The following is a 23929-nucleotide window of genomic DNA, read 5'->3' on the forward strand; positions in this document are numbered from 1 at the left end:
TTGCAATATGTAATATATGAGTTCTAAATGTTAAAACTTTATTTGGCCTGAACTGTTTTCTTTTTCCTTTCATACTAGTGTGAACATAGCATTGAGAAAATAAACCAATCGTTTAAGGCATCTGAATATGTAAAGAGCATGTAGATAATGTCTGTGGTGCAGTATGCATATTGATTACTGGCCAGGTTAGTCTGGCCAGGGTTTGCATATAGATGAAGGGTAAACCCTCTCTATAATCCCTGCTTTGTTGACAGCTGCTCTGTTTATTTTGGAACAAGGGCATCAGTTGCCAGCAAGTGTCACAGTAGAGCTTCCTGCATGAATGAACCAGGAAGAATAAGAGCTGCTTCAGAGAGAGGATCCCAAACACACTTTTTTTTCTTCTTGCTGCTGTGAAGCGTGGGAGGGAGACACAAGAACAGAAAAAAATCTCCGGTCTTGGGAAAATGAGAAGCAGAAGCAACTCTGGAGTCCGCTTGGATGGGTATGCCCGACTTGTTCAACAGACCATTTTGTGTCATCAGGTGAGTGCAGACTCGGCACATAGAAGAGTGGAACCCTCTTGTTCCTCCACCAACCCTTGTGGGGCCTTTATTTTGAGTGAGGGTTTGGATTTTTTTTAAAAACTTTGCTCATTATTTCAGCTCTGTGGGATTCCTGGTAAGAATTCAGTGGGCTGGTTAATTGCTTAGGGGTCATAACTAAGTACAAGTTTAGGGCAGATTCAAGAGCAGGATATGCTTGTTGGAGAATGTGTGTGGAGTTCTTTATTGTATGGCGTGGAGTATGTTGGTTCAGCGTGTTGCAATAGGCAGCAGAGTATGTTTGTACAATCTGTTATTGTGGGACATAAAGTGTTTGTGGAGAGCTATGCTATGAAGTATTTCTTATAGCGTGGTATGTTATGAAGTGAAGTGTGTTGTACAAACTAAGTATATGGAGTTTTAGTCTTGGAAGAGAATAAAGGTGGTATTACAGATAAATATCCTGTAATGCAGGGGTTCCCAACCTTTTTCAGTCCCCGTACTCTCTTGGCTTTTAGTAAACCTTCCTGTACCCCCTATTCAATATGAAAGGAAATAAATTCTAGACTCTAGAATCCACAACTTTTTTCACTAACACTACTACTTTTGGAATATTTCAATTAGAATAATCTAGTTATTTACCAAATATTCCCCATATCTCCTTGACAAGCTTCTCGTACCTCTTGGTGGTACGCGCACCCCAGGTTGAGAACCTCTGCTGTATTGTATTCATTCCATACTGTGGAATGTTGGACATGCAGCATTCATAACCTCTGAAAAATATCTTCTAAGGTAAATGGCAGATTTTTTTTCATTTTGAGTGAGTCTCAAATAAAATTAGCCATTGTAACTGGGCAAGGATACAAAAATCCATTGCTTTTGAAAACCCAGTGGCTACGTCTAGACTGGCATGATTTTCTGCAAATGCTTTTAACGGAAAAGTTTTTCTGTTAAAAGCATTTGCGGAAAAGAGCGTCTAGATTGGCACGGACGCTTTTCTGCAAAACCACTTTTTGCGGAAAAGCGTCCGTGCCAGTCTAGACGCGGTTTTGTGCAAGAAAGCCCTGATCGCCATTTTCACCATCGGGGCTTTTTTGCGCAAAACAGTTTTTAGCTGTCTACACTGGCCCTCTTGCGTAAAAACATTTCCGGAAAAGGGCTTTTGGCCGAACGGGAACGTCAAAGCATTTGCACAAGAAGCACTGATTTCAGACAGTAGAACGTCAGTGCTTTTGCGCAAAATCAAACGGCCAGTGTAGACAGCTGGCAAGTTTTTGCGCAAAAGCAGACACTTTTGTGGAAAAACTTGCCAGTCTAGACGCAGCCAATGTGTTCTTAAACGTTGGTTTGAAGTTGCTTTTGGTTGTGTTCAGTGGCTTCCCTTCACCCTCAGCTATGTGAGCTTACATCACTGTCAGTGTTCCCCGTATCTATGTGCTTGGGCAGTCATCCAAGAGAGATTCAGATACCACCCAGCCAATTAGTAGAGCGCCCACAGTGCCTACAGCTGGCAGCATCTGTTTCTGCTGATGGTGCACATCTGTACATGCCTTGGTGCATCTAACAAAATGTATTGTGCACGTGGACGGAAAAAATTAGAGGGAACATTGATCACTGTGTATCTTTTGAAACTGGTGTACATAGGCATAATGGTGACTTTCAGGTATAGCCTCTCTCCGAGTTACAAACGAGTTACGGACCAAACACTTGGCCGTAACTCTATCTGTTCATAATTCGGACCCATTGAGTTACACGCGACCGCGCTGTTCATAAGCGCGGGTCGCGTTCGTAACTCGGGGACCGCCTTTACGACCGCTCCATGGGAGCTTTGGTCGTAAGTGCGAACGGTCGTAACTCAACCATTCGCAACTCGTGGAGCGGCTGTATGTCACTTATCTGAAAGTAAGAAGACCTCCAAAATAAGTTGGTCATAGAGTCACCAGCAAACATAATTTGTTCTGTATATGTCTATTATAATACACTTCATTCCAAAATCTTTGGTCAGATTCTCCACTGTCACACTGGTGAAAATCCACAATCACTATATTAGCTTTAGTGGTGTGAGTTAAGATTTATATAGCAGTGTAACTCAGGACAGACTCCAACTCCTTGTTGAGTGGCTTGGATACATAAATAGTAAAAGAATGACACTGTCAAGACTGGTACGCAAAAAATGTGACCTACTAGATATGTTTTGGCTCATGGACATGCATAAACACATACCATAGTGTTCTCCATTTGCTTAGCTTATCTGTTTCATCCTTAAGAACAGACACATGGTGCAGAAAAGTTACAATGTCCTTGGAGATGGTGTAGTTCAATTAAAATAGTTCAGCATATAAAGATGAGAGCAAGGATTTTTTCCATGAGTCAGTTTCCAAATATACATATTACTAAGCACTGCAAGCTTACTAAGCTTCCAATCAGTGATGGAGAGTGTTACGAACCCAAACCTGCTCCCGCTTGAAGTCAATAGGAGTTCTGTCATTTCAGATCCATTATATATATCTGTGAATTAACTAGCCGTGTTAGTCTGGTGTAGCTGAAACAAAATACAGGACTATGTAGCACTTTAAAGACTAACAAGATGGTTTATTAGATGATGAGCTTTCGTGGGCCAGACCCACTTCCTCAGATCAAATAGTGGAAGAAAATAGTCACAGCCATATATACCAAAGGATACAATTAAAAAAAATGAACACATATGAAAAGGACAAATCACATTTCAGAACAGAAGGGGGATGCGGGGGGCGGAGGGGAAGGAAGGTGAATACCTGTGAGTTAATGATATTAGAGGTGGGGAAGGGTAGATGTCTGTGAGTTAATAGTATTAGAGGTGATAATTGGGGAAGCTATAGCTATAGCTATTAACTAACAGACATCTACCCTTCCCCACCTCTAATATCATTAACTCACAGGCATTCACCTTCCTCCCCCCCCCCCCCCACATCCCCCTTCTGTTCTGAAATGTGATTTGTCCTTTTCATATGTGTTCATTTTTTTAATTGTATCCTTTGGTATATATGGCTGTGACTATTTTCTTCCACTATTTGATCTGAGGAAGTGGATCTGGCCCACGAAAACTCATCATCTAATAAACCATCTTGTTAGTCTTTAAAGTGCTACATAGTCCTGTATTTTGTGAATTAAATGTGATGGATAGATTTGTTACTGTGTTTGGATAGAATTTTTTATTAAAAAATAGAAATATAATAAAAAGGAATGATATAATTTGTGTCTACTGGGTGGATCATTGGTTTTATTCCAATTCCTTCATCTGATTAGAGGGAAATTTTTTATCAAAGTAGTGCTTGTCCACATGGGAACAGAGAAGTGTTCTAAATTGGGTGCCATTATTTCTTTATAGGCTTGAAAAGTATACTCTTTGGCTATGTCTAGACTACATCCCTCTGTCAGCAGAGGGCTGTAAATGAAGCACTTCGAAAGTGCAAGTGAAGCATGGATTTAAATATCCCGTGCTTCATTTGCACAATCACGTAATGGCGCTCTTTCAAAAAAGCACTATTTTGAAATTGAAACCTCAGTCTGGACGCGGTTCTTTCAAAAATTGGGCACTTTTTCGAAAGATGCTGTAAACCTCAAAAAATGGATCCTGAGGTTTACAGCATCTTTCGAAAAAGCGCCCCGTTTTTGAAAGAACTGCGTCTAGGCTGCAGTTTCAATTTCAAAAGAGCGCTTTTTCAAAAGAGCGCCATTACGTGATTATGCAAATGAAGCGCGGGATATTTAAATCCCCGCTTCTCTTGCACTTTCAAAGTGCTTCATGTACATCCCTCTGCCGACAGAGGGATGTAGTCTAGACATAGCCTTAATAACAACAGTGCATTTTAAAAGAAAGTGTTGTTTTCACCTAGCTAAGGGGGAGTCCTTGCCTGCTGTGAGAAACATTATGTTTGGGAATTAGTTACTAGTACAGCCGCTCTCTGAGTTACGAACAAGTTACGGACCAACACTTGGTCCATAACTCGAAGTGTTCGTAACTCAGATCCCATAGAGTTAGATGACGACCGCGCTGTTCATAAGCGCGGATCGTCGTTCGTAGCGCGGATCTGCATTTACGACTGCTTTGGTCATAAGTGCGCGTGGTTGTAAGTGGAGGTGCTCATAACTCAGGGCGCGGCTGTTTAAAAATCCAGTACTAGACGTTTAGCATGGTGGGAATTTTGTAAAACAAATATCATAGGAATAGGAGCAGATGTTCTCATTTACACTGATATTACTCAAAATAGATTTATTTTAAAAGCAAAATCAATTTAAAAATATGCCTAAACACCAAATGCAGACTGTCATCATTCCCAGAGGTATGCCCAGGTTGACATCCTGTGCCTGCCTGGAGCCACATTGAAGTCAGAGTTCCTTGCAGTACTTTTGCAACATAGCGAACGTTCTATTTTCTGCTGATGCATCTGACCCTCACAGTGTGTAGACATCTCCGTGGTAGATGCTTTTTAGAAAAAGCAAGTGGATAAAACAGATTTAAGTCCTTAATTGGAGTTAATATGATGGAGAAAGTATAGCTATCATCATATGTTAGTAAATGTTGAGGAAAATAACAGTAAGGAAAATATTTAGAGTGTCTCCTCCCTGTGCAGTATCATTCTTCTGATATGGAAATAAAATAACATATTATTTTATACCCTTTATAGCCTGGTGTATCTATTTAAACTAGAGACTAGGGGTTTTTTACATTTTGTGTGTGTGTGTTTTATCCAATGTCAATATCTATTTTATGACCACTTTTGTAAGTTTTTCTTTTTTTAAAAAGTATTACCTGGGCTACTTAAGGACAAAAGCATATGTAGCTAAAATAGAAACCATTACTGATTATCTTATTTTTATCAGCTGACATTTAGTGGTCACAAAAATACATTACATTCTACTTCATACAGTCAAACCCAGCTGGAGTTTAGTGAAGGTCTGACTTTAATATCATTGCTCTGTTAGATAATAGCAGATATTATATATGTTTGCTGAAATATAATCTGAGTGAAACTCTGATCTCCATCGTCTCAATTTAATACTGTACTAGCTCCAGTGTGGTCAAATTGTTGAAATTATTTCATTTTTACAGTGCAAGTGAAATTGGTCTTTTTAGCAGATTTTTTTCAGACAAAAAGATGCAGTGAAATCCAAATATATTAAATAGAAACACACACAGAACATAGGCACTATTAAGTAACAATTTAAGGCCTCTGTCTGGCAGTCAGATCTCTGCAATAGAGCCTTCTGTCCTTCCAAGAACTAAGGATGTTAAGAAGCAGGTAATTGACTAATCGTGTACACAATACAATTTATATCGAGTACATGATTAGTCGATAAGGGGCCCCGCTGTGGCTCTGCAGTTTTAAATGTAGTAGGAGCTGGACAGGTAGGCAACCTGGCTCCTACTACATTTAAAAGGCAGAACCACATAGGTCCGGGACCTGGCGCAAGCTGGGGCTCAGCAGTCCCGGCTTGCGCTGGGTCCCAGAGCCCTGCACCTCTGCTCTTACTATGTTTAAAAGACAGAGCCACAGCATGGGTGGCTCCTGGAGTAGTCCCAGCTTGCACTGGCTCCTGGATCACTGCGGCTCTGCCTCCTCTGCTCCCCTGCACATCGCGGAGACATTGCTAGGGGGCACCAACTTTTAAGTTGGCTCCCTCCAGCTCTGGCACCTGCTTTCCCCCCCTCCCCTTGCTGCTTCCAAAACAGAGGCAGCAGGGGTAGGGCGGGGGGTAGGAAGCAAGTAGTCGATTACTTGAGTAGTCACTTACATCCCTATCAAGAACCCCATTGACTTCAGTGTTGTTCCTTGGCCCATGGATCTGCTCATGCAGATCTCATTGGTAGGGCTCCATAATGCAAACTAAAGTAAATTTTGTAATCGCATGGTGGGCCTAAAGTTGCAGTGTGCCCTGATATCCTTTTGATATCCATGGGAGTTGAATATTTGTATTATCTCATAGTTCACACTTAGTATCTGGCAGGGGTGGATTCTTTGTATAGTAGCAGTAACTAAAAATAATCTCTCATTTTTAAGAGGAGGTTAACCAGTTAACAGACTAAGTGGGAACCTTGGCCCTGGGGCTGCTGTGGCCACCACTGACACAAAGCTGCTGCTCTCTCCCAGCTCCGCTGGGGCAGCCCTCTGCCCAAAGCAAGCAGTGGGCTGATCCCAAGCACTGGTAAAACTGGTACCAGTTACCCATTCACGTCCCTATTTAAGAGCAAGTATTTTATGGAGAAAATTTTAAAAATATTGGTCAGTTAATGTTTCTTCCTGTGAACTGATAGTACCACAGTGCTACAGAATTATCTTTGTTCGTTATGTTGCACAAAAAGCCTGATCCAATGTTCGTCAAAGTCCAGAATAGACTTTACTTTTCGATCAAGTCCAGAGAGTCCAGATTAATTTCCTCTAATTCTAATACCTTTTAAAACTTTGAAAGCAGGCAGGTCCCTGATGGTTTCTGGGTCTCCCAGTCTTATATGTCAACACTGACATTTTTGGAGGAACAATCTTCGTGCCAAGAATTATCCATTGCACAGCTGGCACCAGGCCCAGAATGTAGCTGCTAGGCAGGGGGATTACAGTGAAATTACTGTAGTTCTACGATTACTACTACATAGACTTTCTTTCTTTGTACTGCAAGTGGGGGATGAACAAAAGACTATAAAATAGATAGAAATATAAGATTTGCCTTTGAGCTTCACCCTTCTATATATTCTAATTAACTTACACTGCAGATTGCTTCTGCTGAATCATTTCCCCCCTCCTATTTCTCTCCTCTTGTTTTTGTTTTTCCAATTTGGAAATGTCTTTGAGTAGTTCAGCCCTATATTGGTATTTAAGCGAATGGAACATTCTGTAAAGCATCAGAAATTTTATTCTGCACTCACACAATCTCTGTTACTTGGACTATAAGCTCTTTGGGACGGAGATCATTTCTTCAATGTAGATGTTTATACAGTGTGTGTACTATGTGAGTATGCTGCATGGCACTGACCCATGAATTAGGCTACTGAACACTACTCTATTCTGAGAATATTGATTGTACCAGTAATGTTTACCTGGCTTCTACTAGTGTCTTTATTCAAATCCCTCCTGAAAAAGCCTATGAGAAGACAGGTGATGTTTCCTCCCCCTCAAAACTACCTCTTCATGGCAAATAAGGTTATATAAATATTTAACTGAACCAGCGGATGCCGTTACTGAGTAAGTGTATGATTCCGTTGTTTGTAATCTTTGCCCTTCTGCAAACTGACTCCAGCCCCTGTTAATTGTTCTCACTAGAGCTTGGTTCTGCCCCAGAGACCTCAATGGTGCAGGATCAGGCACTAAATTGATTGAGCTCTTTGAATCAAGTTTGGGGAGTTTGGTGGGCAGGTCAAGGTTGTATTCTTCTATGAATTTATGAGTGGCCATTGTCTAAATGCTGGTATGGGTGTGAAGTCTTGTGTGGCCCTGTATTTTTTATATTATCATTTGTTATGGAAGGTGCTGCTACAGTAAAACAAGATGACTTTCAGGTGAACAATGTACACTGATATTCTTTTCTTTCTGATTAGAATCCAGTGACAGGGCTGCTTTCAGCCAGCAGTGAGCAAAAGGATGCTTGGGTCCGGGACAATGTCTACAGCATTCTGTCGGTGTGGGGTCTGGGAATGGCTTATCGGAAGAATGCAGACCGAGATGAGGATAAGGCAAAGGCCTATGAACTTGAGCAGGTAAGTCTAAATATCATATGTAGTATATTTACTGTTTATCATCTCACCTCTTTTCTTTCATGTGATGATGATTTTATTTTCTGATTAATTTATTATTTATATGGCTGTTGTGCCCAATATATACAAGGTGTTCCAGACGTGTGAAAAGTGCAAATGCCAGCCCATATTATTTCTGATTCTCTTGGACACTTATGTAGTCCATGTTACAATAACATCTGAGTGTCTTACAATATGCAATGTATTTCTCTTTACAATACCTGTGGGATATATGGAAAGTGTTGGACAGGTGGGGAAATAAGGCACAGGTAGACTAAAGGTACATCTACACAGCAGGGATAAAGATGGAATAAGCTACCCGATTTGAGTTACATCAATTGCGTAGCTGAAGTCAAAATAGCTTAACTTGGCTTTTGACGCTGTCTACACAGCAGAAAGTTGAAGGAAGAACACTCTTCCTTCGACTTCCCTTACTCCTCGTGAAAAGAGGATTACTATGAGTCAGAGTAAGAAGTTCTCCAGCTCTGCATTATTTTGAAATAAAGGCTTGCAGTGTAAATGCGCTCTTTGTTATTTTGGAATAACACCAGCTATTCCAAAATAATGCTGCTGTGTAGACGTACCCTTAAGGGACTTGTCCACAGTCACATGAAAAGTCTGAATGGAGCAGGAAATTGAATCGTGGTTTCCTGAATTCCAGGCCAGCATCCTAACCACTGGTCCATCCTTTCTTTCTAGAATACTTTATAATCTAAGAGCCCAGTCCTCCAAATATGCACATGGTTACTTCGAAACAGTCCCATTAAAGACAGAAGCCACATGCATAAGCATAGGCAAGACCAGGCCCTAAAAAGGCAAAACAATCAGGATGATCCATGGGAGAGGAGGGAGGGAAGGAGACAATAAGTAATGAGAATAATTAGCACATTGTCTTAAAATTGTAGTTGTAATGATTTATTACTGTTGTTCATGGGCAGCCGGTATGGTAGGCGGGGAAAGGCTTTGCCTTCCCAAACTGCCAGTCTGGCCCTGCCCACACTCTGCCCCCAGAACGCTTGTTTATAGGCATACTGGTGGCAGAATGTTGCTGCCCCCGAGCGCCCATCCTCCCCATGCTCTAGGGCTAGAGAAGCTCAGGCCATGCGCCCTCTTCCTTCTCTGTGCTCCGGGGCCAGGCAGGCTGAGGCCGTATGCTGCCCACCTTCCCCACGATGGGTGTCATGACCTGGGCAGAAGGGGCAGGGTTGGGGATGGGGTTGGAGGCTTGCCTCCTCCAGCCCTACCTTCACCAGCCACCCATGCTGTTGTTGTTTTATTCGGAGGGTTGAGGTAAGGAGGATGGTTTACGAAGAGGTGGTAAGGAAGAGAAAGAAAAGCATATTTAAGGCAAAAATCTGGAAAAGAAAACAGACAGAAATGTATTTATTTAAAGGATTTCAAAATGTTCGTGTTTATACTCATGGTAGACCAATAATAGAAACCCTGAGCCCTGTTGTTAAATACTGTCTAATACAAGTAAGCAGACTGTTGGTGTTAGACTTACTTATTCTGTTTTATTCTTACAGAATGTTGTGAAACTGATGCGGGGGCTTTTGCAATGCATGATGAGACAGGTAATCTCATAACTCAGGAGTATTTACTGGTCTCAGTTGCAAGGCTACATCTGATGCTTTAACATCAATTTGTGCACGAAAGGGAGAGATTAATTGTGAGAATAGTGTGCCCCTGTTGAAGGAGTAATTGAAATTCCCAAGACCAGTGTTTCTCTGGAGTCCTTTTTGAATGTTAAAGAGTGCATCCCTTTGGCACCTCCCTTAGTTTCATAGATTTGAAACAAATGGCAATAAATTTTTGACTGAAATTTAAGTCACCACTCATGAGCAAATACATTTATACATATCTGTGGACAAGTGCTAATTATATTTACAAAGCATTTTATTTCAAAGCAAATTTATTTTCTTTTATCTGAGGCGTCAGTGGATTGATTTCTGTGTGTACAGATGTGGGTGTAATAAAAGTATTTTAACCTGTGCAATTGCTATAAGCAAAACTCTACTCTGTTATACCTTTATGACTGATCCCACCTACGACAAATCGCATTTATATTGGTGCAAATGGATTGCACAGGTGTACATTCTTAAGTACTTTGCTGAACTGGAGCATATAAGAGGAAGATACAAATCAGGGCACCAACATATTATTTTCTATTCTTGGAGTGTGTATGTTTTTGGCTGAAGAGTTTCTTGCAAAGTTTTTTTACCTTAAAATCCCAAGTGTTCTATTTTTTTAAGGTGGATAAAGTAGAGAAGTTCAAATACACACAGACTACAAAGGACTGTTTGCATGCCAAGTATAACTCAGCCACTTGTGCCACAGTGGTAGGAGATGACCAGTGGGGACATCTACAAGTAGACGCAACTTCCCTTTATTTGCTCTTCCTGGCACAGATGACTGCATCAGGTAAGAAGAAGATGATATTTTAGGCATGGTCCACGATGCATATTTTTTTTTGTTAAGTCAAATGTTGTAACAGTATTTCATCAGAACAACAAAAATAAGCAATTCAAGTTTAATAACATGGAAATCTGCCTTTATTCTACAAAATGGAGTATATTAAAAAAATCACCAACACACGTACTTGGAAGAAGCATCCCTATTGTTATAAGAACTCCATAGCTATGTGCTGATTCTACACTCCCCCCCCCTCCCTTCCACATACAAGAGGACAGGATGTGACTACGTTTGAATATATGTTAGCATTGCTATTGACTGGTAGAGGGGTCTCTCCGCTTCTCTATGTACAGTGGGAGCACTATCTCTAATTTATCTCAAGCTGTTTAAATACAAAGAGCAATCATAGCTGCCTTTTGGGTTTTGTGATAAATACTCTGAATAACGGGTTTCCCTCCCATAGTTTTGCTTGTGTTCCTCAGGTCTCCTTTTTCTCCATGGGAGCACTCGCAAATATCAGCGCTTTCCTCTAAGTGCATTACTAGAGATGCTTTGCAGAGGCATATCTTCTATAAAAGAGATGGCAGTTGTGTCATTTAGCTAGCTGTGCATTGAAAGCCATTATTGCTTAATCACTGTGCCTAGTTAAATATTTAAAATTACCTATGGCAAAAAAATAAGTCCGTGATTTACAGCAATCAACAATGACCCTCAAGTCTGCTGAGAAAGTAGGCTTCCCAGCCTGAAATGTCTAAGCCAGTCTGAGTCCTGAGGATACAAGCCAGTAGAAAAGAAAATGGACTTATCACTCTATATGGAGTTGTTTCCAAAATGAAAACTTGCCTCCCATGGCTGCCTTCTTCCCTACCCTCCACTCCCTGCCATGCATGTTCTAGAGGCAGAATGGGACAAGTGGGTATAGGCTCCAACTTTCAGAGTGTAGATAATGACTGAGGGCTAGCAACCATGGGACATCATACCTCCCTCCCCCAGCTAGCATTGGAAGAGGAGGAGGAATAGATGCTCTGGTAAGAGACGCCTTAAAAATAGGAACCTCCATACAAATCTGTGTCTTGCACCCCTTACCCACTTTACTTCCCTTCACTCTCTTGCTGGGAATGGAGTTTGGGGCAGGGTCTTGCTCCTGTTCATTTGCCTGGTAAACCAGGAAAGTGGGGCTAGGGTCTGTGCTGCTTCCCCAACCAGTGTTCTCAGCAGGGGTGTTGGGTTGGAGTATGGAGGCTTATAAGCTCCTGCCTCTGCACCCTGTCAGGAATGCTGAGCAATGGAACAGGGAAAGCCCGGGGGCTCTAACCCTGCTCCCTACTGGGAGTGCTGGGCACACTCCAACCCTGCCGTGAGTGTCAGGCTGCAAAGTGGGGCAAGGCCCCGACCCCACTCTCCTGGCCCAGCTATAACACTGGGCAGAGAGGGGCAGGCCCATGCACTCTAGCAGGAACAGAGGTGGGGATGGGGGTGGGTGGGCCTGAATGCTAAGTGGTTGGGCCCATGCCCGTCCAGGCCCACTCATGGGTGGCTATGTTTAGAGGTGAAGAGGGGGTGATACAGTGAGCTCTACAGGAATATCTATTTCTTTTTGGTGTCTTGCTAACTGCCAGGAAAAATACCTCATACTTAGAGCCCTACCATATTCAAGATCCATTATGGCCACAGGATTCCAAAATTGGTAAATTTCACATTGTCAGATGTCACATTTACATGGTGGTGTAACCGGGGAGGGGGAAGGGGTCTCGACCCAAAAGGAGATTATGGGGGTGGTGTCCACAAAACTATTGTAGGTCATGGGCTTGCCACCCTCACTTCTGTCCTGCCTTCAGAGCTGGACTTTGAAGACAGCAACCACAGAGCTTCCTGCAGCTGCAGGAGGTTCCAAGAGGTGGGTTGTGTCTGGTCTCCCCTCTCCCGCCACCCAAGCAGTTTCCAGGGAAGGACCAGATCTTGTCCTTCCCCTGCCCAATTGGAGGTAGGAAGTGCACTTTGATGGAGTGCTCCCAGCCACACAGGGAAGATACGATCAGACTCCACAAGTCTCCTTTAGCTGCAGAAGCTGCAGGCTGCTGCTCAGTCTCTCCCCTGCTACAGGGGAAAGCACCCAGAGGAGGGTCTGGTCTCTGCTCTCACGGCCAGAGAAGTTTACAGGGGAAGGACAGGTACTGCCCTTCCCCTGTCCCACTTGAAGGTAGGAAGCCCCCTTTAATGGGGTGCTCTTGAAAACAAGGAGACATAAGATTTCATGGGGAAAGGCTTATCAGATTTCACAGAGAAAGGCTTATTTCACAGTCTGTGATGTATTTTCCATGGCCACGAAATTGGTAGAGCTTACTCATACTTCTGAGATGGAATAAAACATGGTTGATGGACTGTCTCAACAGGGAGTACCACGTTTAAGTTCTCAGTGCACTTACTGGGATGTAACGTCCCTGTGAAATGAGATCTGGATCAGATGACACTCAAATATTTATTAAGAAAACCATTACTTAAAAAGCAGTTTCGGTAAAGCTGGCTTCTGTAGAGGTAAAGTATATAGCATCTAACTCTGTTGTCCCTATGAAAGGTAGCTGGTAGTTCCACTGCTGCCCTGCTGAGACCTTAGGCTGGGTTCCATTTTTGCAACAATTGTTGATAGCCTGATCAGTGAGTTACTAAAAAACATGAATTCCAGTTGTCCTGGCCATAGTTCCCTGCTCACCAGCTGCATCTTATTTACAGATGTCACCCACCACATGGTCTTTTGGAGCTGTTTGTCCTCGTGGGCCCTTGCAGCTATCTTTCCCAGCAAAAGTGTGTGTCAAACTTTCCAGCACTCACCATGTGTGTAAATGTGGCCCTGAGAGTTTTATATTTTGATTAATCTTTTAAAGAAAGAATATGTAATAGTGGCCTTTAAAGTGCTATCTCAACTGCAGATTTTATAGGGATCTTTCCACTGATTTCAACAGGGATTAGTTGCTAGTTAACAAAATGAAAATTTGGAATTGATGTCCTGTCAGACTTTTCAATTTGTATGTAAGAATGTAATTTTTTTGTTCTGTGTTTAATCAGGATTGCATATTATATTCACCCTTGATGAAGTTGCCTTTATACAGAATCTTGTTTTTTACATAGAGGCTGCCTATAAAGTTGCTGTAAGTATCTCATTTATATATAAACAATTTGAGTACTTCCTATGAACAGACTGAACAGAATTTCTTATTTCTCTGATGGGAAGGAATATATTCTGACTGAAGGCTGGGGCTGAAGCAGCAAATTTGATTATAGGATTTCATAATTGATTTTTACAGTAATGTGTATAGAATTCCTATTGCTTGGAACTTGTTGCTCTGATTAAAGTAGGGGGAAAAAAAGCCAAACTGGGGAACTGAAATGATTAATGTATAAGGATAGGTTATTTCAGAAGAACTTCTTCAACCCAAGTTCAGTCATTTAAAAGGTTCATTTACCACATATCTAGCCTGAACTTGCTTTAGCTAAAAGAGAGGCTCTACAGTCTGTGTCTCAGTCAGTGTACATGAGAGAAATTGCCCCATTAGAAAGAATTGCATATGTCTAAGATGGTATCTTGAATTTGCTTTGATAAACCATTGAGTTGACTGTGTTATTGAACAGAGGAATGTATGAGCACAAACGAACCCAGGCTGACCTTGAAGAAAGTGCAAATTAATGGGCCAAATTATGCTCTCCCACACACTCTTGAATACCTAATGGGCCTAGTTTGTCACTCTGGAGCAGCACTTTTCTTTGTGGGTAGGACCACTGAAACCAATGGCATGTCCATGGTCACTGTTCTCTGAAAGTAGGGATTTCAGAACCCTATTGTGGTTTGATACAAGATTTAGTTTTGTTTCTTAGAACTTATTGTCCCAATTTGTCATTTAAAAAAACCATTCTTCATAGAAAAGAGAAGTTACCAAGTTGTTTTTAAAGAGAAAGGAGTAAGTAGGGATGCAAAGGGCTTGGGAGAGGTCATATGGTGTGGAAGTTGCTTTCTTTGCCTTGACTTTCCTCCTCTATCAGGAATCTAGTATGCGACTAAGGCCCTACTCTGCTGAGATTTACTTTAAGCATGTAAGAAGTCCCATTGAACTCATGAGTGAAGCATGAGTACATGCCTTTGCAGGATCAGTTCCTAACTCTATACATAAACAGGTCCTTCCAATGGTGGTGGTGGTGGTGGTGGTGGGTTGTGGTTTTTTAACTTGGCTGTTTTTCCTTCTCTTTGTTTCAGGACTATGGAATTTGGGAGCGTGGTGATAAAACCAATCAGGGCATCCCTGAACTGAATGCAAGCTCTGTAGGCATGGCAAAGGTGAGAATATTTTTACTGGTTTGTTCATAGCTGCTCTAGCATGTTTGGCAGGTTTCAGAGGGGTAGCCGTGTGCATCAGTTTCAGCAAAAACCAAGAGTCTATGGCACTTTAAAGGCTAACACATTTATTAGGGCATAAGCTTTTATGAGAGACATCTCACTTCCTCAGAGGCTGAAGAGAAGAGAAGAGAAAAGAAAAGGAGGGTCTATAGAGATGGGAGTGTGATATCTGTGCTAATTAAATCTGAGACGATGTGGCTCAGCACCAACAGTTATGAGAGAGGTGAGAGTACCTGAAGAGGAAATGAATCTATTGTAATGTGAGAACAGCCTCTCATACATATCATCAAGCATCTACAACCTTGGGAGGCAGGCCAGTCCTTGCTTATAGACAGCCCCTCAACCCGAGACACAGACTCACCACCAACATCGCACCCCACAACAGAAACACTAAAACCAAGAACCAAGCTCAGCAACAAACCCCATTGCCAACTTTGTCTGCACATCTGCCCTAGTGACACCATCGCAGATTCTAACCACATCAGCTATACCACTGAAGGCTCGTTCACTAGTATATCTACTAATGTGATATATGCCATCATGTGCCAACAATGCCCCTCTGCCCTGTACCTCAGACAAACTGAACTATCTCTATGCAAAAGAATATATGGACACAAACTGGACATTAAGAATGGCAACGTAAAAAAACAGTGAAGGAGCACTTTAATCTCCCTGGGCCCACAGTTTCTGACTTGCTCATTGCCATTCTCGGGCAAAAAACTTCAAAAACAGACTGTAGAAAGAAACTGCATATTCTTGCTTGCAGTGAGATTTGGCTGATGTTGTAGTGCTGGAGGAAAAGAGGATGTTTGCTTTTAGCTGAACAATCTCCTGTGACACTGAATAAAACATAGGTGTTTGCATGTGTGGGTGAGCAAAGCAACCCAATGCTAAACAAAAGGAAAATGTGTTTTCTTGCATTCAGTACATTTACTCTCTTTCGCTACAAATATATGAGATAAGGAAGGGGAATGTGCAATAGAGGATAAACGTTTCCATGGCAGTAATGCAGCACAGAGCACGGTTTATGGATGGGCCTTGTATGTGCTTGCCCATCTTTTAAGATTGCCCGTGAGTCTAGCTGCAAATTCCCCATGGGAAATTCTTGTCATCAGACACTGATTAACTGATTTATACAACAGACCAGTAGAGAGAGTCTATTAATAGTATCAGAGTTTGGCAATAACACTCCAGATATTAGCTTTGGAGGATTTTATGTATTCTTGTCTCCAGAGAGACCAAGGCAGAAGGGTTATGTTCTCTACTTGTATGCTACTTATGTCAGAAATCAATTTGCACTGCAGTGAACAGGTATGATAAAAACAGACAAAGAGGCACATTCACCTCTGGCTGACGTCAGCTCCAGGAGAGAGCTCTGTGAGAAGTACAGCCCCGCCGGCCTCACTCCTGAGCTCCAGGCATCAGTGGTCTCTTTGTCCTGTCCCCAGCACAGGTCCATGCTCCACACTCCAGCCGATTTACAGATTTCACTGCCCCTTTGGTATAGATCACTATGTGCTCAGCCTCCGCTTTGGAGCTCAGAGGAGCTCACCTAATTGGAAATATACTTCTGCATTCCTGTTCCTTGTAAAGATTGTAACAGCTGAACTAGAAGGATATAATAATAGCCTAGGCTGGTTGACATTGAAGTATGCTGTAGTTCCTCTTTCCCCCCCCCCCCCATTTTATTTTTTTGAATGGGCACTTGAGTGGCGGAGCATGAGATTTTTTGGGAATTTGAGAAATGAGGAGATCAGTAATATTGCCTTGATTCATTAGCGATATAAGTTGTTCTTGTAATCATTTGATTTTTATGCACTGCATTTTTAATGGCTGGAAATGGAGTTAGTCATCTTATATCTGCTTAAATCTAAATACATAAATATGACTCTCTTCTGAAAGCATGAGGTCAGAAGTTCCTATGCTTCCTTATGGAGTATGTAAGAGCCCATTCCATAAGTCATTTCAGTCATTTTTCCATTGTCTTTAATGGGTGTTGGATCAGGCTGCATATTAGGAAATCTAAGTTGGATATTAGGAGAAACTATTTCAGTAGAAGGGTGGTGAAGCATTGGAATGGGTTACTTAGGGAGGTGGTGGAATCTCCATCCCTAGATGATTTTAAGTCCCAGCTTGACAAAGCCCTGGCTGAGATGATTATTTGGGGTTGGTCTTGCTTTGGGCAGGAGGTTGCTCAATGATCTCTTGGGGTTTCTTCCAGCCCTATGATTCTGTGATTCTAGGTGAGAAGTGCACAAATCTGGATTAATGTGTGTCTGTGTTTCTAAAGGCTGCCCTGGAAGCAATTGATGAACTAGACCTTTTTGGAGCCCATGGGGGGTGCAAGTCAGTGATTCACGTCCTCCCTGATGAAGTTGAACATTGCCAGGTAAAGAGCTGCCTCCAAGGTTCCTTTGTTTTAAGGCAGCACAAACCAGCCAGTGAAAAGCACCTTGCTTATAGAAAATATTGACTAAACAAAATCAGCATACTGATGATTTCACAGTATATATTTTATGTAGAGTAGGTTACCTGCCACACATGAGTAACTTTGACTATTCCCATTTTAATAGTCCTCATTCATTAAGTTCCCAGCTGCTCTGAACGCTGATGAGGCTGATTGTTTTACATATTTTTGTTCTGTGTTTGTGTTTTGCTCAGTCTATTCTATACTCCATGTTGCCAAGGGCATCTACATCAAAGGAGATTGACGCTGGACTCTTGTCCATTATTTCTTACCCAGCTTTTGCAGTGGAGGACGTGAACATTGTTAATGCAACTAAAAGTGAAATTCTTACCAAACTACAAGTAAGTGTTCTCTTTTTTTCTCCTTGGTCTGTCTGTTTGAGGGGAGGAGGTAATAAGTTGAGTTATTTTTCTCCTGCTTATTAGTTGAAGGATTGCAGACCATAGTATGTGAGAGTAGGCATAAGATGTAGCTCTGTCTTCTGCTGAAGTAACATTTTAAAAAAAGTCTATTATGCAATGTCAGCATTTTCAGGATTTTTTTTTTCTCCACAGGGGCGTTATGGCTGCTCTCGCTTCCTTCGGGATGGCTACAAAACACCAAGAGAGGTCTTACGTCTGCAGATTTTCAGTAGACCTTATGAAGATTTTTTTTTAACCCAAATTTATCAAAACATCATGCCTGTTTTATTATGTCGCACTACAAATAACGATAAAGCCTATATCATAACTAAGATTCCATATAATCAAGAAGAGCTGTGGTAGGCAGCCTATGTCCTGCATGTAGCTCATCAGAGTAAGCTACTGGTGGGCCACCAGACAGGGAGTTTACCTTGCCTCTCTGCAGGTACGGCTGCCTGTAGCTTCCATTGGTTGAAGTTCACTGTTCCTGATCAATGGGGGCTGCCCAAAGCAGCGCAGGCTGCAGGGACTTGTTGAACTCTGCTTCCCACAGCTTCTGTTGACCAGGATCAGCGAGTCATGGCTACTGGATGCTGCAGGTGGCTGTATTTGAAGACACAAGGCAAACCACCTGCCTGGCAGTCCACCGGTGGCTTACCTTGATAAGTTGCGTGTGACCTGCAGGCTTATCCGAGGGCCACAATTTGCCCGCCACTGGTATGCAGTGTTACATTACCCAAAGATTAACACATCTATACTGATAATGCTGGCCCAAGGAGCTTAGATCATACCAAAACAATTATTAACAAGAAGAAAACATAATTTGCCATTCTAATATCAAAACCAAACCCATTTTTTGCAATTGGTTATGAATCCTAAGGGGAAATAATAGCACGCTCAAGTCACAGCAACCAGGGAATAAAGATTAATTCCACATGCGCACAGTCGTCGGAGTGGGCAGAGCAAAGATGATCTAGATAAGGTTTAGGTTCCTGTCATCTCATAGGGGTATGATTGAGTGAGTGTGGGTACATATGTGCAAGAAGAAAAAGTGGTAGATGTAGGCGTGTGGCTTTATCTTGTATTTCCTTTGGGCTTGAGAGGGTTTAGCTGCAACACATATGTGTTCATATCATGTATAGAATGTTAAATGAATATGGTTTTATTTTTAGGATCCAAACAGATTACACTATGATTCTGCAGAGCTCAAACTGTTTGAGAATATAGAATGTGAGTGGCCGGTATTCTGGACATACTTCCTAATTGATGGAGTGTTTAATGGGGATAAGATTCAGGTAAGAAAGGAGCAAGCTGCTTGGGTTAGGCTAGAATGGAAAAGCAGGAAAAGCTGTTACTATGCTCATTTGGACTGTCAGTAATTTTTCCTTGTTTCTGAGTAAATCCCCCTGTGTTACTTTCCCTGCTAGCTCACAGTGTTGGCTGTTTTTGGAAGAATTCTCTCCAAGTGCCTGAAGAGATGGACTGTGCATGGGAGGTGCTGGGGGGATGCCAGAGGAAGGAATCCTCTCCCCTCATCTGGGGCAGTGAAGGAGCAATGGAGATGTTCTGCCGGTTCCTTAGAGGTCTAAAACTTCCTTGGAGCTGTTTTCCAGGGACAATGCCAAGTGAATCTGCATAACATGATTCACCATCCACATATAATACCTCTTCCCTGTCAGCCTGACTCTTTCCCCCCAGCATCTGCAAACCCCATCTTCTGTGTCTACAGGCCTCCATGCCGTAAAGTTGTCTCCCTTGAAGAGTTTCTGTTCTGTGGACGAGTAGTTTAATTATCTTTCATTGTTGGTGCAAGCACTCCCTCTCTAGGAGTGCAAAGTTGCCAGACTTTTAATGATTGTCATTTGAAGGAGGTGTTGCAGAAATTGGTAAATGCAGGACCGCTGATGCAGATGGCGGCAATAAAAAGGGCAGCACAATGAGGCTAAGGCAGGCTTCCTGCCTGTTTTTGTTCTGCACTGCATCTGGAAGTGGCTAGCACTTCCTTGTGGGAGGAGGGTCACTGTGCACTGCCCCTTTTCCAAGCTCTTACTCCCATTGGCCAGGAACTGTAGTCAACGAGAATTGCAGGGAGGATGCCTGTGGGAGAGACCCCCATGGTACTCACACCTAGGAGCCCCTGCCAAAAGGGTGTGCCAGTTACTTTTGGGAGCTGCCCAAGATGAGCACAAACTCCGTGACCTTCTCCTGCACCTCAGCCCCCTACCTCAGACCACCCTCCTGGAGCCCACACCTAAGCTCCTTCCCAGAGCCTGATGAAAGTGAGTGAAGATAGGGAAGAGTGAACATTGTAGGGAGTTGCGATGGAGTGAGTGGGGGATAGAGCCTTGGAGAAGGAGCTGGATCAGGGTCTCTGGGTTCCCATGATTAGATGGTGGGAAACCTGACCTCACTCTTCTGGCCTAGAAAAGGGCAGCCAGCAGCAAGCCAGCATCTTGCTGGGTACTAGTCAGTGGTGCACAGCACCACCCAAATGTCACATGGACCGTGTCCATGTAGGCTACAGCTTGTGTATGTGTGTGTGGGGGGGGGGGGGCAATTCACTGTTCTGTCCTGTGACCTGGATTTACTATCGTTTGGCCTGTTTAAATTATATAGCAACAAGTCACTCAGACCAGATGATATCAGTTCAAGAGTTCTCAAGATACTCAATAATTAAGAGTCTGAGAAACTAAGACAAGTATGAATAAAATCATATAGCGTACAGGTGGCCGAAAAGAGGCAAAACATTGTGATCTCATTAAAAAAGGACATTAGGCGTGGTGCTGGGAATCCGCAAGCCCCATTTCAGCACCTTGTATGTACATGTGAAAGAATAACTTGAAAGAGAATTTTGAAACACCTAGATGATGTAGTACAATAGAAAAACTTCAGCACAGTTTCTTGAGAGGAAATGCAGAATTAACCTGTGGAATGTATTGCTGCAGGAGATCATTGAGGCTACAAGTTTAACAGGATTCGGAGTAGGACTTAGGTACATTTGAATACCAAGAAATAGTCATTTATAAGGGTCATATAAACCCTTATGCATCAGGATGTAAGCCAACCACTAACTTCCTGTGGTCAAGAAGCAACTTCCCCAGTAGGCAAGTTATTATGTAATTATCCATTATGGGGTTTCTTGGAGTGTCTTCTGATGTTGGCCTATCTTGGCAGGAAGCCACTAGAGTAACACAGGCCTTATCCAATATGGAAATGCCTGACTTACCAGAGTCGTATTTGTTTGAATAGTTCCAAAGAAAGCTTCCCCCTACTTTCAAAAATGTTTTTTATTTGTATTGTGGTTTTCTTTTTATAGTCTTTTTATCCCTGAGGAATTTCAGAATCTTAGATGGGTTCTACTTTGAAGTCAAAGGCTGCATAATATAAACATTTTTTGCTTTACTTATCTTTGCAAAAAAGTCTATAAACAAATGAAAGCTTTTTTCCCCCTGTTTCCCACAACCTAAGGGGGACACATAATTAATTTAAAATGGGAAGTTCAATAAAACTAGTGAATAAAATCTCGGATCAAATGCATTTTGGATCATAAAAATGTGGAAAATTTGATACAGCAGAGATCAGAAGATGTCTGAAAGGCAAAAGATTCTATGAATCTAAATGAAGAATTGAATCAAATGATTGCTTTGGGCACACTGAAGAGATAGGGATCAAAACAAGCGTCTAACCATTTTGTCATTCCAGCTCCATGTTTTAAACAAGTAACAGTGGTTATTCTTTGTACATAAGAGGTCAGACACACTTTTTAAAATGGCTATTTGTATTAGCCTGTTGAGAGAGAATCTATAAATATAATTTCTTCCTTAGCTTTTCCATATAGTGAACCATGTTATAGCAGAGAAAAGTTTCAAAGACCCCTGTTCTCTTGTAAGCCGTAAGGAAAGGGGAGGGCAGCTGTGAATTTCTTAGAGATGATGGCCCACTTAGATTGAGACTTTATGCTCCATTTTAACTACATACTAAAACTGTTGTTATTTTTAAAATTAGGATTTTGTGCTCATTTATCTGGACACTGAATCTACAATTTGAATCCAGGGCTTCTATTTGTCAGCACACAATAATCTCTTCATTGCTGCACTGTCTTGAGTCAGGCCTATAATTAATTATAACAGATTTATAGCTAGCTTTAAGATTTCAATATTGTTTAATGTTCTTTTCATGCTGTATAACATTGGCATCTCTCTCTGTCTTTTTAAGGCAATATGAGCTTTCACTACCATTTTTGTTTGTTTTGGTTTCCAGGTTCAAGAGTACAGAGAGGCCCTGGAGGGAATAATTATTAGAGAAAAGAATGGAATTCTTCTGATGCCAGAGTTGTATGCTGTCCCTCCAGACAAGGTATTGTGACAATGCAGCGCCTCTAGCTTTCAAAGTGCAGATATCAAAATAAGGGTCAAGCGTGATCATTTCCTTTATTTGACCAATATAGGTTTGCAGCATGAGAAATGCCTTTGCCACTTTCTTTAAGTAACAAAAACATTTGTGCAGTAGCACTGACTTAAAATAGTTCTCACAGCTCCCACTAATAAGACACTGATAAATTTCCAGATGGCTAGGTATCTAATATGATGGTTATGAAAAAGGCACAAAATATGATAGTTGGTTTTTATCTGTGTGCATGTGGACATATTAGAATTAGTAAAAAAAAATTCAGATTAAAAAGTCGTTTACATTAAAAAACAAGGACAATTGAATTGCACCTTTTTTTTCTTTTTTGTCCATTGCAAGGGGATAAAGGTGAGAAATGTATCTACCTTGAAATGAGAACAAATTCCCCACAAAGAAATAAAGTGACTCTGACCTGTCTTTTACATTATGTTTATCATCTGTCAGCTGTGTTTTTTCAAAACCTGGATGTCAGAGAGAAATTCCAGATAAATCCATTTTTTTAACCCTTGCAAGTTAAGAATCCACTGTATCTACTCTTTGGTCAACAAACCTAGACAGCCAGAACTGTTTGCCAATTCAAACTGCTAACCTATGAAATACCTTCCTTCTAGGCCACTGTCTCCCTCCCATGCCAAAACTTTCCTGTCCTTGCCAACTAAGGACAGTAAATCTAGTGCAGGCTAGAATATTTAAAGATGGAGTGTTGACATTTCCAGTCTTCTTTACAAATCTGAGGTTAAGTAGGAGTACACATGTACCTCCCTACCTGCTGTGTGCTACGTGAACCTCTCTTGCGGCTTATAGTGGAACCGGTGTAAATCTAGTAAGGATTTTAAAAATATGTAGGGTGGGCTTTGCCTAACCTCTTATGTGTAAGATCACATCTTACAAAGCCTCTTGTATAATAAAATTCTCTAGTATTTCCCCTCCCTCTCTCATCTGGTCAAAATTATGTTACTGTGCAAATAAATTAGTGGCCTTTTTAGTAACAGACTTCACCAGGGAAACTCTATTACCCCGTCCCAGCCTCGGAGCCCTTAAAGGGGCACGGGCTGGCTACGATGCCCGTGCCAGGTGCAAGCCTGCTAGCACCCAGCCAGCAGACCCTGTACCTACCTGGCACGGCTCGAACCAGCCACCCGATGCCTCCCAGCCCTCCCCCTCTTCCCAGGACCAGGCAGGCGGCTCCCGGGAGCTTGCCCGAGACCACAAGAGGCGGGCACCCGCCTGGTCTAGAGCGGACATCGTGGACCTCGTCCACGACCTCCGCACTAGGCACAGGAACGTGGCCGTCTAGGGCAGGAGAGCTGCCAGCCTGGCCACCCAGGAACAGGTGTTCATGAAAATCAAAGTGGTCCACTGAGTCCCCCGACCCTGAGCCCTGAGCTTACAATGGCCGTACTGGGTCAGACCAAAGGTCCATCTAGCCCAGTAGCCTGTCTGCTGACAGCAGCCAACCCTAGGGACCCTGGAGGGGATGGACCGAAGACAGTGACCAAGCCATTTGTCTCGTGCCATCCCTCTCCAGCCTTCCACAAACTTTGGGCAGGGACACCACTCCTATCC

The 23929-nt window shown here is 42.2% G+C and overlaps 1 protein-coding gene across 10 annotated transcripts in view; it reads left to right on the forward strand.

Annotated features, from left to right (window-relative positions):
- The window catches only part of PHKA2 (phosphorylase kinase regulatory subunit alpha 2), an 85187-nt gene that overhangs the window by 6269 nt on the left and 54989 nt on the right, over positions 1-23929 (forward strand). For 3 of the 10 annotated variants that reach the window (XM_075913692.2, XM_075913710.2, XM_075913700.2), the window contains exons 2-12: positions 399-524; positions 8095-8253; positions 9816-9863; positions 10542-10710; positions 13765-13847; positions 14948-15028; positions 17379-17477; positions 17750-17896; positions 18110-18163; positions 19129-19251; positions 22217-22312. In XM_075913692.2, coding sequence (XP_075769807.1) covers positions 399-524; positions 8095-8253; positions 9816-9863; positions 10542-10710; positions 13765-13847; positions 14948-15028; positions 17379-17477; positions 17750-17896; positions 18110-18163; positions 19129-19251; positions 22217-22312 — 1185 coding nt within the window. Of the gene's footprint in view, positions 1-254; positions 525-7379; positions 7509-7784; positions 7971-8094; positions 8254-9815; positions 9864-10541; positions 10711-13764; positions 13848-14947; positions 15029-17378; positions 17478-17749; positions 17897-18109; positions 18164-19128; positions 19252-22216; positions 22313-23929 lie in introns of those variants that run through there. The other 7 variants (XM_075913734.2, XM_075913727.2, XM_075913718.2 and 4 more) reach the window with 6 other exon arrangements.

This window comes from Pelodiscus sinensis, chromosome 1, assembly GCF_052426305.1.
Source record: "Pelodiscus sinensis isolate ZL-2025 chromosome 1, ASM5242630v1, whole genome shotgun sequence".
Lineage (NCBI taxonomy): Eukaryota > Metazoa > Chordata > Testudines > Trionychidae > Pelodiscus > Pelodiscus sinensis.